The sequence below is a fragment of the Semicossyphus pulcher genome, unplaced genomic scaffold (genome assembly GCF_022749685.1).
Source record: "Semicossyphus pulcher isolate SPU_LCO1_2020_fin unplaced genomic scaffold, fSemPul1.0.p SCAF_12, whole genome shotgun sequence".
NCBI classification, from domain to species: Eukaryota; Metazoa; Chordata; class Actinopteri; order Labriformes; family Labridae; genus Semicossyphus; species Semicossyphus pulcher.
The window spans coordinates 2,447,978-2,461,725 of record NW_027211626.1 but is presented as its reverse complement, the minus strand read 5'-3'; the positions used below and the strand labels follow the sequence as shown (position 1 = coordinate 2,461,725).

General features: G+C 42.4%; 1 protein-coding gene across 1 annotated transcript; it reads left to right on the top strand.

The window, feature by feature from the left end:
- Positions 1 to 1,798: 1,798 nt before the first annotated feature.
- On the top strand, positions 1,799 to 13,576 carry LOC138588979 (calpain-2 catalytic subunit-like). The gene is made up of 21 exons (XM_069659238.1): positions 1,799 to 2,035; positions 3,170 to 3,239; positions 3,434 to 3,552; positions 4,920 to 5,053; positions 5,186 to 5,354; positions 5,446 to 5,529; positions 5,614 to 5,699; positions 5,781 to 5,855; positions 7,067 to 7,227; positions 7,310 to 7,479; positions 7,579 to 7,590; positions 7,712 to 7,923; positions 9,356 to 9,392; positions 9,549 to 9,617; positions 9,699 to 9,756; positions 9,843 to 9,907; positions 11,177 to 11,245; positions 11,336 to 11,414; positions 12,976 to 13,092; positions 13,199 to 13,257; positions 13,335 to 13,576. The coding sequence occupies exons 1-21, from the start codon at positions 1,799 to 1,801 to the stop codon at positions 13,356 to 13,358; spliced, it is 2,106 nt and encodes a 701-aa protein (XP_069515339.1). The 3' UTR covers positions 13,359 to 13,576.
- Positions 13,577 to 13,748: the final 172 nt, after the last annotated feature.

The following is a 13,748-nucleotide window of genomic DNA, read 5'->3' as shown; positions in this document are numbered from 1 at the left end:
TCTCAATATTAACATCACATTATAACCATTAGGAAGCGTTTCATAACATGGCTTATGTAATGGCTTAGATGTGCTGATAGACTTTCATTAGAGCATTACTGATGGTTTTTTTAATGCCAATCAATCACCGACTGCAGGCAGCTGTTGATCAAACTGCCTTTAAAGGTCAATAACCAAGAAGATCAGCAGGTAGAAGGTTTATGTTCTGCTTTGTTTACATATTAGAACGTTTAGTTTAGTTTGTACATGCACATTATCACTTATGTTGGACTTAAAGGGAAATCAGCATCAGTGTTGAGTCTAAAATTTAAAGCAGTGGGTACTAGCTCGTATGCTGAGAGATTTCTCTTATGTCTGTTGGGTGTAAGAGTTTAATTTATTAATTAACCACTGTACCGAGGTAGAAACTGCTCCTCCTGGGGTCCACGCGTTAGAATGACATTAAAATGTACAGTAAAGATTTGATTAAAAATGAAAGGTAAAAAGGAACAGATATATTAGACTATAATGATAAAAATTAAAATACAAATAGCGGCAAATGACAAAACCCAAAAGGATGATACATTTAATTTCACTTCACATTAATAAAAACAGATAAAACATGTGATAAGGCTTAAAAATGGTTTTATGCTGCTTAAAAACACAGTGTAAGAAATAACATAGAAGGTTCTTCTATAATGATCTTATTCACACAGCAAAACATATCAAACCACGTGGAGAGGTACCGGTATTCTGTGCTATTGGGTATCTCTTTAAACTCTTTTTAAAAACAGTATGAAATAAAGGTTGATGTATGAAAAAAACAAGAACAGTCCAGAAGCCAAAGGGTTCTTCTTAACAATGCTTTTTGTTATGTTTTCCTGCACACATGGGACAATGAAACAGATTATTTCCTTCTGTTTTATGGGCCTTTTCTTTGCAGAATCTCATTTGCAGCCACTTTGCACCATCAGGTCTGCAGTAAAGTGACTCCTCTACAATTAAAAACCTTTACCAGAACTCAAACAATGGTTGGATCTCTTCCATTCACAAGCTTTTATGTGTATCCTTATTTATCATGAACGTCTGCGGTACTTCTGATCCTTCGTCGTGTAATAAAGCAAACAGTGGTGTGCTCATAGCACCTGACTGAAACAACTAATCACTGACAGGGAAGTGTTTGAGCAAGGATCAGCTCTACTGTCCTTTGATAGAGGATGTAGCTGCAGAAAAAGGATATAACATCACACGCTAAAGCATACTGTCAATGCCACAGAGATGAGTGGATGCAGGATTCCACCAACATGAACCTCTGTGTTGCAATGACATCTATATCCCATGTTTTCTTGCTCAATTTCACGCTTCATTTAATGTGTTTAAGCTTCTCTTTCACAACCCTCAGCTGTTTGTGCTGCATGTAATCCCTATACCAATGACTCTGCTGCAGAAAAAACACTTTTTTCTTCTGGATTTTTGGGCTCTGAGGAAATAGACTGAAGAATTGTTTGTTTCCTCTTCTTTTTGTTTGATCCGTCAAGAATTAGGGGACAAAAACTCCACAAACACACAAAATACAAATGAGGCAATGAGATTCATGCTTCAAGTTACCTCTTTAGGCGTGTCCCTGTTTGTATTTCAGCTGCGGTTACAGCCATCTGTTGATTGGCTGAGTTGCCTAGGGTTGCAGCTGTCTGCTCTGTGCAACCTCGCCTGTCCCCTCCCTGTCTTCCCCTCACCTGTGGCAGATATAAAGGACGCTGTGACTGGACACATTTGGGAGAAGCAGCTCAAAGGGAGACTTTACACCTAAAAGTTGAGGATGACGTCCACAGCAGATCGCCTTGCCCACCAGCAGAAGAGGGAGCAAGGCATCGGCACCAAGCAGCATGCGGTGAAGTTCGCCCGTCAGGATTATGAGAGTCTGAAGCAGCAGTGTGTGGAGAGTGGACGTCTCTTTGAGGACCCATGCTTCCCAGCTGAGCGGAAATCTCTGGGCTACGACAAGCTGGGCCCGTACTCATCCACAACCAGGGATGTTGTTTGGATGAGGCCATCGGTAAGAAACACACAATGCAAACAAAAGATGGCATAGTTTGTTCTGTCACATAATACTGTGTGATCCTGATAGGGACTTGTTGAGGTTTTCTTTAACTCAGCTGCAAAAATGTTGCCATTTTAAGTCCTGACTTGCTGAAGCAGAAGAGGAGATAATACATTTGACAAGGGAAGCTGATTTCTGAAGGCATCTGTCCAAATTCTGTCCAAAAAATGCATGTTAAAGAATGTGCTAAAATCCCCTCTTCCCCAGCTGTGTGGGCGCAACAAAGCTAATTTGGATATTAAAGGTCAAACAAACAACCTCTCAGGGTTGGGAAAGCTACATACAAAGCAAATATTTACAAGCTACCAATTTCTACACATTGTGAGAAGTTTAACTAAAGCAAAAGTACCCATATGAGGAGTCTAGTTTGGGGTAACTAAAGCTGCAAAGAAAAAGGAGTCAAACTACTTTGTGAAAAATGATTAAATTGACGTGAATATGTGACAGAAAACTGGGACAAAATCTAATATAGAAATTCATGTGCCAGAAAAAAGAGCTCAGGAACTCCCGAGTCCAAGCAGGATTACTCACTAAGCCTGATTACTTCTGAAATAGCGTGCGTGCAATATCTTCTCTGAATGTTTGTCAATGAATAGAAAGAATCAATAAAGATGCATTCTCAGGGCATTCTCTCAGCGATGAGGATGGATTAAAAAAGGGCGGGGCTGGTCAAAGGCAATTCAAATACAGAAGAAACAATGCTGAAATATGAATTATGTAGATCTTTCCTTTCATGTTCTTGAATTGTTTTTCGTGTCGGTGGTTAACTACACAAAATACTGACGTAAAAGTAGTTTGAATCATATGCAAATATTGTTTTAGTTGAAGAAACAGCATGTAGTTAATTAATAGCTTGAAAATGTTTATTTCACTCCCCAACATTGCAATCTGCAGCTCCAGTCTGTCTCTGTGTGTCAGCCCTGTGATTAACTGGCCATCAGTCCAGGGTGTAGCCCCGTCTCTCGCCCAATGAACAGGATATGTGGAAAAGATTATGGATGGATGTTGGATGAGGAGATAATGGACCATCCCAGATCATGTTTATCCCAGTTCTTTAACTCTTTGCAATTGTTTTTGGCTCTTTTATAGGAACTGTGCTCAAACCCAAAGTTCATTGACGATGGAGCCACAAGGACGGACATTTGCCAAGGAGCCCTGGGTAAGAGAGACAAAAGAGGATGGGTAAATGACGGGGTGCTTTGGGAACCACAAACATCCAAACATCTAAACCCTCCACCCATTCTGCCGCTAAGCTTAAGGAATTACATCCGAGGGGGTTTGTTGGCACATTACTGCGCTCCATACACCGCATATTTCCCAATCTCAGAGCCTGTATCTGCTCTTCCTGTGCAGGTGACTGCTGGCTTCTGGCTGCGATAGCCTCTCTGACTCTTGACCAGCGGATCCTGGCTCGTGTGGTTCCTCCTGGACAGAGTTTCACTGACGGTTACGCTGGGATTTTTCACTTCCAGGTCAGACAAAAGGCTCTCTCTAAAGCTGACCTTTATTAGTCCTGCAATAATATGATAACTGGTTTTCATGAAATTCTACACACTTACATTGGACATTCGTGGATTTTAAGGGGCCAAAAAAGCCACCAATGTAGCACAAACACCTCTCAAAATGTCAGCTCACATTTTGTTCTGTAACTGTTGAACCTCAGTCGATGAATTCCTCATGTAAAACAAAGTTCCTTTGATATTTTCTGGTCAGTTCATGTTGGTCAACTTAGCCAGAAACATGTTCAACTTGTTCTACAAAGCGGAACAAAATGTAACTATTCATGAAAGCAATTGTCTTCAACAGTAAGGACGAGTTGTGAACATACGGAAGTGTATTGCTGCCACGCCAGAAGAAACACAAACGGCTCAGTATCAAGTTATAACTTGAAAAAATGAATCATTCTTTCGAGATATTTTTGATGGTACAACAAGATATATTTTCACATATCTTGATATAACCATATTACAATTCATATTTATCATTTTATACATAGACAGTATAGAAGATGGTCGACATGACAGCTCCCTACAGTGAAGCCAAACCCTCTCTGTCGCCCCCTGCTGACTGGCTGCAGTATAGCTCATAAAGCCCGCCTCCTCCATGTTAACAGATGGGACATGAGTCAAACTATAAAATCAAAATACACGTCAGATACATTTTTCTCAAACATGGTTTCTGTCATTATAGTTAGTTCTTATCATGCTGATTTATGTCCAAGTGTTAATTTTTCTGACACTTTTAATTAGTTATTTGATGTTATAAAAAGGGGGTGTGGCCTCATGATTGACAGCTCTGTTGTCAAATGGGGCTCCTGCAGCGTTCTGTTCCCGAGTAGCAGAGTAGAGGAGGAACAGCGAGAGGAGACGTAACTAACACTAACACTACAGTCATTGAACTTTCCATAAGCGTGACACAAGAAGCTGCTCTGCTGCAGACATGAGCCCACCTGAGGTCAACACGTCAAGGCCACAAGGTAAAGGTGTGTTTTGGGTGGCGGAAGGAGAGGGACGTCAATACTGCGGCTCCTACAGCCGATCTCTACTGCACGCAGACTGGATATAAATGTGCATGATGCATATAGGAGGGTCATTTTGGCTTTATTTTTGTACGAGAGGAGGTGGAGACATGTCGCCTATCTTTTATCTTTAACAGTCACTGATTCTAAACCATTAAACTTTTATTATAATCAAATGAAACTTAACAAAATAAGAGGTTATAACCTAATACTAATCAATCTTACTTTTTCTGGCGTGGCAGTGAGACACTTCTGTTCACATGAACAGAAATCCAGAAAATGTTGATGTTTGGGAGAATATGTCATCCATTTTCTCTTCAGTTCTGGCAGTTCGGCGAGTGGTTGGACGTGGTGGTCGATGACCGTTTGCCCACCAGAGACGAAAAGCTGCTGTTTGTCCACTCAGCGGAGGGATCTGAGTTCTGGAGCGCGCTGCTGGAGAAGGCCTATGCCAAGTATGAATTGTTCCTCTTATAATTTGCTAAATTTAAACACAGATGCAGTGAAAATACTTCTGTGTGTGTGTGTGTGTGTGTGTGTGTGTGTGTGTGTGTGTGTGTGTGTGTGTGTGTGTGTGTGTGTGACAGGGTGAACGGCTGCTATGAGGCCCTGGCAGGAGGAAACACCATCGAGGGTTTTGAGGATTTCACAGGAGGAATCGCAGAAGTTTACGAGTTAGAAAAAGCTCCAGAAAAGCTCTTTAACATCATGAAGAGGGCCCTGAAGCTGGGTTCAATGCTGGGCTGCTCCATTGACGTAAGGCTTATTTTCATACTGATTTTCATACTGATATGCAAAAAAACACACCAACAGTAGAAAGTCTGCAGCTTGATATCTGTGTTTTCAGATCACCAGCGCCTATGAGACGGAGGCAGTGACAGCTCGCAAACTTGTCAAAGGACATGCGTACTCAGTCACTGGTGCAGAAGAGGTATCTGGTCTATCTTATCAGTCAACAGTTTGCTGTTTCCATTATTTTACTAAGTGCAAATAACATGGCCACTGTCGCTCCCAGGTTCATTTTCAAGGCAGGCTGGTTCAGCTGGTCCGCGTCAGGAATCCATGGGGCAAGGTGGAGTGGACCGGGCCCTGGAGCGATGGGTAAAGATCAATTATCCATCAGCGACCTTTATCATTTCCAGCATTGTCCAAAAAGCCTGACTTTATGTTTTTTAAAATCAGATCCAGTGAGTGGGACGACGTCAGCAGAGAGGAGAAATCAAAGCTGAACCATGTGGCCGAAGATGGAGAGTTCTGGTAAATGCATGACCTTTAACCTTTTGTTATAATAAATGTCATGGGGAGTGAGAGGCTGCCTCACGTGAAGGAGTAGGAATATCTCGGGGTCTTGTTCACGAGTGAGGGTACAATGGATCGTGTGATTGACAGACTGGTTGGTGCAGCTTCAGCAGTAATGCGGGCGTTGTACCGGACCGTCGTAGTGAAGAGGGAGCTGAGCCTGAAGTCGATCTACGTTCCAGCCCTCACCTGCGGTCCTGAGCTTTGTGCAGTGACCCAAAGAAAGAGATTGCGGATATAAGCGTCCCAAATCAGTTTCCTCCGCAGGGTGTCTGGGCTCAGCCTTAGACAAAGGGTAAAGAGCTCAGACATCCGGAGGGAGCTCGGAGCAGAGCCACTACTCCTTCCCATTGAAAAGAGCCAGTTGAGGTGGTTCAGGCAGCTGATTAGGATGCCTCCTGGGTGCCTCCCTGTGGAGGTTTTCCGGGCACATCCAACCGGGAGGAGACCCGGGGGCAGACCCAGAGCTCCCTGGAGGAATTATATATCCCACCTGACCTGGGTACGCCTCGGGATCCCCCAGGAGGAGCTGGAAAACATTGCAGCTTGCTTAGCCTGCTGCCACTGCGAACTGACCCCGGATTTTGTTGATGCTGCAATATATATAACAAAGCAACTATCAAGGCTAACTCGAACAGTGATCCACTCACCCTTTCACACACACCTTCACACACTGATGGCAAAGGCTTCTATGCAAAGTGCCAATCTCCAATCAGGATCTAACCATTCATGCACAGCAATTTGGGGTTCAGTGGACGATTCGACATGTAGGCTGTAGCAGTCAGCAATCAAACTGCCAAATCTTTACTTTAGTGGGACACACATAACTTTTTAAAATATATTTATATATTTTTTGGCCTTTGCCTTTCTTATATAGGATGGTGAAGAGATATGGGGAGGAGAAAGGGGGGATGACAAGCACCAAGTTAGAGTCAAACTTGCGGCAGACGCATCAAGGACTTTACCTCTGTACATGGGGCCCCCGCTCTACCGTCTGAGCTAAACTGGTGCCCCACATTAGAAAGGTTTAAATTAAAAACGTTAAAGGACGTCAGTGATCTGGCCGGATCATAAAATAAAAGATCTCTGATGTATGGCGGAGCAAGGTCATGTAAATGTATAAAAGAAGACACAGCTTTCTTTGTTAATAAATGAGATCCTCTCCTCAGGATGTCATATTCGGACTTCATCAGGCAGTTTTCCAAACTGGAGATCTGTAACCTGACCCCAGACACAATCATGAGCGATGATGTCGGCCACTGGAACCAGTACCAGTTTGAAGGGATGTGGAGGGTCGGCTCCACGGCTGGCGGCTGTCGCAATAACCCAGGTGAGACAAAAACCATACCTACTTTATGTCTGAGAAAGAAGCTCTTTCACAGTCGAACTTATAAAGGCTTTCTGTGTTTCAGCCACATTTTCGTCCAACCCTCAGTTTGTGGTGCGTCTGGAGGATGTGGACGATGATCCTCTGGATGGGGAGGACGGCTGCACCTTTCTGGTCGGGCTGATGCAGAAGGATGGACGCCAAAAGAAATGGCTGGACCGCAACCTGGCGACTATAGGCTATGCTATTTATGAGGTGTCTCAGAACAGTTTGAATCTTCTTTTTGAAAATCAAAACTGTGTTTGATCTTTTTAAAATACATTTTCTAAAATACTGTCTGTTTTCTTTTCACAGGTCCCAGATGAGGTTTGTACAGTTACATGCTAATTTACGATCCATTACTGAAACTGAAACTCTAAATGCAAAAGAACTGAGTATGTGTTCTTAACTCCACTTATAAAAGGACGTTTAACTTGTTCATTTGCAGCTGAAAGGCCGCAGCAATGTTCACCTGGGCCCGGACGTCCTGCTGCGACAGAGAGCTGTGGCCATGTGCAGCACCTTCATCGACACCCGGGAAGTGTGCGACCGTTTCAAACTCCCTCCAGGAGAATATGCAATCATTCCCTCGACCTTCAAGCCTCACAAGAACGGCAGCTTCATTCTCAGAGTGTTCTCAGAGAAACAAGCTGCAACCAGGTATCTGTAGCCCTACCGCTAGATTTGGAGTTCCCTTTATGGGGTAGTGGCCCATAAGAATGGAGCTACAATAGGGGTTTTAATCTTTACCTAGGAAATGGGACACTCCTTGTGATGTCAAATTTTACATCTTCACACATACAACTTGTAAATAATTCCAGGAGCTCCTTTTCAAGGGATTAAAAGTTCCTCCAGCCCACTGTAGTCTGCATTTCAACCGAAGTCTAAAGACCCTTACAGATTATCAAATTATTCTGCTGATGTGTGAAAGAATACACGATAAATCAGAAATGTTTAGCACTGGAAGTCTCACCCCAAAAGTCCCCTTACTTTTGGCAAATACTACCCCTGGAGCAGCGATCTTTTGGGGGTATGAATTAAGTCCCAGGGACTTTTTTTAGACCCTTATCCCGGCTTTGGAAACGCAGTGAGTACCTCTTAAAGTCCCTCGTCCCAATGAAAAGTTGCTAGGGTTAAAAAAAGATATTTCAACCATATGGGACACTACTCGTTAGGTCAAATTTTCCAAGCTTCATACATAAAACATGGACATGACTGTATCGCCACTAAAAACTCAGTGTTTACACAAGTTCTATACACTATGCATTGCAATTTCTTTGCTTGGTAAAATAATCCAGTTATATATTCCTTTGCATCCACACAAAACCTTTCCACCACAAGTACCCAGAACTTTTAGTCCTAGGAGATAATTTTCAGGGGATTAAAAGGTCCCTCCAGCCCACTGTAGTCTGCATGTAAACCGAGGTCTTAAGACCAGTGATTAGCCAAGTTATTCTGCTGACGAGTGAAAGAATACACAACAAATCAGAAATGTTCAGCGCTGGAAGTCCGGCCCCCAAAGTCCCCTTACTTTTGAAAAGGAACAACACTGCAGAAGGCACCTTTGGGGGGTATAAATTAAGTCACGGGACTTTATCTACACCCTGGTCCCTGCTGTGGAAAAGCACAGAGTACCTCCTAAAGCCCCTCGACCCTTTGAATAGTTCCTGGGGTAGAAACGCACCATAAGATATTTTAAGATATGGGCTTCCTTCCCGATCCAGTACCCAGTTTGCAAAGCATTTAGGGAATTTTCTTCAACCACACCAATTGGAGTCTGCAGCTGAAAACACTCCTGGCCGTCGGAGGGTTAGATGGCCTCTTATACGCCTCAATTCCCGGGAGAACTGTACATCGACATTTGCTTGAGTTCACAAAACCGAGAAGCAGGGCGAAGTTTGAGAATTGGAATGCAGCCTGTGTTGCAGTTTGACTTATGGCTGCAGAGTTATGCAGACCTCAGGGCTTAAGCTTCTGCAGCCATCTAGTGGACAAAAGTGGGATACCAGCTCCTTATTCAGTCAGAGTACTTAAATTCACAGAGAAAGCGAAAACAATTGTATGCTAAAGAATTGCATTTCTCTTTTTTTAGTGCACTTGAGGAGGACATTGATGCTGAAATAAAGGAGGTAAGAAAATCCACAGAATGATGTGCTTAATATTTTGAAATCACTTTTTTAAATTAAGACATCTTTACTAATTACTTCTAATAATAAACTATAAAATAAAGTGAGTACCTTTGAAGAACCCTTTCTCTGACTTCTCTGCGCCTTGCTCTGTCTCAGGAGGAGGAGGTATCTGAGAGTGATGTGGATCCTCATTTCAAGCACCTCTTCAAGCATATTGCTGGCAATGTAGGTAGAAAACATGCACGAACATTTCTTAACCTGATTTACAAATTAAAACTCACATCACAATTTTCCCTTTGCAAACAGGACAGCGAGGTATCAGCGTTTGAACTGGTAAAAGTTTTGAACAATGTCGTCTCTCACAGTGAGTACACGGACTTGTTACATGTGTTTGGCTTTTATATTTAAATTTGCTGAAGGGTTAAACTGGCTTTGTTTTCTTTCTAACAGGGTCTGATGTCAGGACAGACGGCTTCAGCCTGGAGACAGGGCGCCTTATTGTCAGTCTGCTGGATGTATCCTCTGTAAACAATGAAAAAGTCTTCTTCCAACTCGACATTTTGGAATTTGGGTGCATTTTAACCATAGACTGAATATTGGAAGTGAAAGTTGCCAGCTTGAAGCCTTGAGTTTTGTAGCTGCCGCCATGTTTGTTTTGTGGAGCAAGAAGTGACCATATTTGGACGAGAATGTGGAGCTGGAGCGGAGTGAGTGGTTTGCAAAGGTTAAGTTGTCAAAGCTAAACAGTCTGCACTGTAGCTGATCCATTAGCCGGCAATAGGGATGGGTATCACTACGATACTGCTTAACGATCCGGTACTTTAACGGTTATCTTATCGGTTCTTTTTGTTATTTTTTAAGAGAAAAAACGAAAGAACAGAATTAAGATTGCTTTATTTTCTGAAATGTAAAATAAACAATAATGAACAGCAAAAGAAACAGCATTAGAACAAATCACAATGTTGTAATGATGGCAATATAAAACAAATTGGCTGGCTGGTAGTGGGCGGGGCTTATCAATTGTTATTACTCACATGTACAAAGTTTGCTGGGTAACAGTCCAGTCTCGCTCGTGCTTCCGGCCTTACAAGCAAAAGTGTTGTTGCACTTAGGTGTGTGAGAGAGAGCTGCCCCCGCCCCTCGCACACAGGCTCCGTGAGAGAGAGCTCTCTTCTGGATTGGGAATATGCGTCCAGAAAAATGTCTTAATCTTATTGCAAATTGGAAACGGTTGGTGAGATTAAATGTGCAAGATAACATTTTGTAGCAATAATAAACTTACCCATCGCTCGCTGGAAAAGGAGCTAGGTAACCATCATGTCTCCAACAGACTAAGATTCTACTTGAGGTAGTTATTGTATAGGGTTTGCATATTTATTGAAGTTAAAAAGCTAAGAGTAGGAACATAACAGACTTTCCACTCGCTTGCCTATATCTTTGGTGGGAGAGCGAGCCGCCGGAGGATGACACGACACAACCCAGGTGATCTTAAATAACAAACTCCTGATCTTTACGGAACGTAATGAGTCATAAAACTAGCTAAAGAGCCGAGACTGTTTTTGTTCCAGGCTGTAAACATGTTTATTTCTGCTGTAAAGTAAAGTTAACATGGGGCTCTATGGGGATTGACTCACTTTTGGAGCCAGCCTCTAGTGGCCCCTCGAGGAACTGCAGTTTTTGGCACTTCTACATTAACTCTTTTTTTATACTGAGGGTTGCTACCTGATTGTAACAGTGGAATTAAAACGTTTTAATGACTTTATATAAACCTTAATGCTCTCCAGAAAGATGAAAGTGCAAAGCTGGGACTGCTGGAGTTCCACTTGCTGTGGAGCAAAATCCAGAAATACCTGGTGAGTTGTGATTAATGTGGTCTGAAATTGTGTCACGTTGAAACACCTGGCTGTGTCTGATAACCAAACATGGTTGTCTGTGTCTCACAGGAGATCTTCAAGAATCATGACTCGGACAACTCGGGTACCATGAGCTCACACGAGATGAGAGGAGCCGCCACTGAAGCAGGTAACAAACTTTACTACAAGTTTGACCTTTAACACAAATGTCCACATTTATTTTCTATTTAAAAGAAAAACAAGATGATTTAAAGAGAGCATTGTCCCCTTCGCACCCCCTCCTCCCCGATTCGATTATTAGCCTGTCCTGCTTTTCCCTGTGGTCGGAAAGCAAAGGGGAGACTTATCGGTCTGCCCGAGGGCCGAAGCTACCACTAGCTTAGGGGCTAACTCCCGTCACTTTACACACACAGCAGCGAGCAGGAAGCCAGACACGGGAGTGCGGCTTCAGTCTTGACGAGTACGTGGCTTTATTACACACACAGCCTTACTGTACAGTTATTTTCACTTACCGATGACACTCTCTGCTGATCCGCTCCGATCTCCATTCGCTCTCATAACTCACGTGCACACTCACTCCCTGTGTATCTCACTCACTTGCTCCACCACCCACATTCACGCACTCAGCTATAGCTACGCTTCTAGTGTAACATAAAGCTCGCACGGGTTGCCAGGTTGAGGAAGCTGAACCTACTCGAGCACAAGACGTGCAATTTGACAATGACAGGCAACGAATCCCGTGCGGCAATTTGTTTTATATATGGCAACCCGGGGGCACGAAATGGGCAGTGTGCGGGATTGTGCAGGCCGAAACACACACAAATTTCAGGAGGACATTGCAGCGCTGTTTTCGGGGAAGCCAGTATTTCAACTTTGCATGTTTCCTTAATCTCTGATGACATATTGTGGTCATTTTATGATCAATTCCATTAAATGTATTACATATTGTTCCCTTAATGGTTGGCAGACTTGTCTTTTTTTATTTATATAAAGAGTGAGAAGAAGAAAAAGATCGACAATAAAAAAGCAAAACAGTTTGGAGACCCGTCAGCTTCAGTAATCTTGATTTATAGTGCCAAATGTTCATTATTTTCTGAGAAGTCAAAAGAAGGTATCATAACAAGTCATCCTTTCCGTCTAAAACATTTCTTTAACTTAAAGTAAAATGTTACATGAGGTTTAAGTTTCTTTGTTTTTGCTCATTTGTACATTTCAAAAGATTATTTTCATTGTATCATCGCCTTTAGGTGCTGCTTTCCTGCAGAGCTTACATCCTCTGCTGCATTTGTTCTTTGGAAACCTCATATATTTAGATAAACCGCATGCAGACTTTATGTATCTTTGAACTGACTTCTTCCACTGTGATTAACATACAAGAGACACAGAGAGATATTCCAATGTCATGCTTTGTAATCTTTATCTATGTTTCTATTTTTCTGGATGTTTCTGACCAATTAAAAGCAGGTTTTTGTTGTATGTGTGAAACATGAAGCCGGTTACTTGCAGACTGGATAAGCCAGTTAGAGGACTCCCTCCCTGCACATAGATTTACAACAGGCACAAAACAAGCATGGGCGAGGCTGTGTAACTTTACTCTTCCATTATCATGCTGCTAATATCTGACACCTTGTAAAAACTGTACCTTCCCAGGATCAGAGATAATCCCATCTTTAAAACTGACCTGAGAAGCTAAAAGGAAGCGATGATAGGTGACTGTTTTTCTTCTCCAGGTTTCCACGTTAACAGCCCCGTCCTGCAGGCCATCGTCAGTCGCTACGCTGATGCTCAGTACGCCATAGACTTTGACAGCTTTGTAGGATGTCTCATTAAACTGGAAATGCTCTTCAGTAAGTGTCAGCAAACACAAAAATATCACTTCAATAGATCTAATATTGATCTGTATGATCTGAGAGATGTTGAAATAATCACCTTTTCTTTCTGCCTCTCAAACAGAAATGTTTAAGGCTCTGGAGAAAGCCGACTCGGGGAAGATGGAGCTGGATATGCAGCAGGTGTGTGAGAACACAACACAAGCAGCTGGTTTGTCTGCGCTTGTGGTTTATAAAACTTGTTTTGCTTCCTCTTGCAGTGGCTGTGCCTGGCGATCTACTAACTCTGGAGACAAACAAAGGCCGCTGTGTGATCTCTGCAGGAAGAGGAAGCCCAATCGATTAGTAATAGATTCATTATGATATTTGCTGAACATAAACATTGAAGAAAAATGCTTTCAGGTTTTTGGGGATGTTTTCTGTCACTCATATTTGCATTTGTGTACGCTGTAGGGTTAATCCCTACAGCGTACACAAATGCCACTTGACTCATTAGATGCCACTTGACTCATTAGATGGTGTTTTTAAACTTTTAACTGTTGCAAAACTTCTGTCAGTTCATGAATAATAAAGAAACTGAGAAACTACTGCTTCTGGTCTGTCCATTATTATACAAACCTGCACAAATCACACAAATTAAATGGTAAAAAAAAGTCTTTAAATATGTTAGATCA

What these genes read in the sequence shown, in the direction of transcription:
- LOC138588979 (XM_069659238.1), top strand. Translation starts at nt 1,799, where the DNA reads ATGACGTCCACAGCAGATCGCCTTGCCCACCAGCAGAAGAGGGAGCAA. An exon ending in CTGGGATTTTTCACTTCCAG is followed by an intron (nt 3,553 to 4,919) that starts GTCAGACAAAAG and finishes TTTTCTCTTCAG; the next exon opens with TTCTGGCAGTTCGGCGAGTG. An exon ending in TCAAGCATATTGCTGGCAAT is followed by an intron (nt 9,618 to 9,698) that starts GTAGGTAGAAAA and finishes CTTTGCAAACAG; the next exon opens with GACAGCGAGGTATCAGCGTT.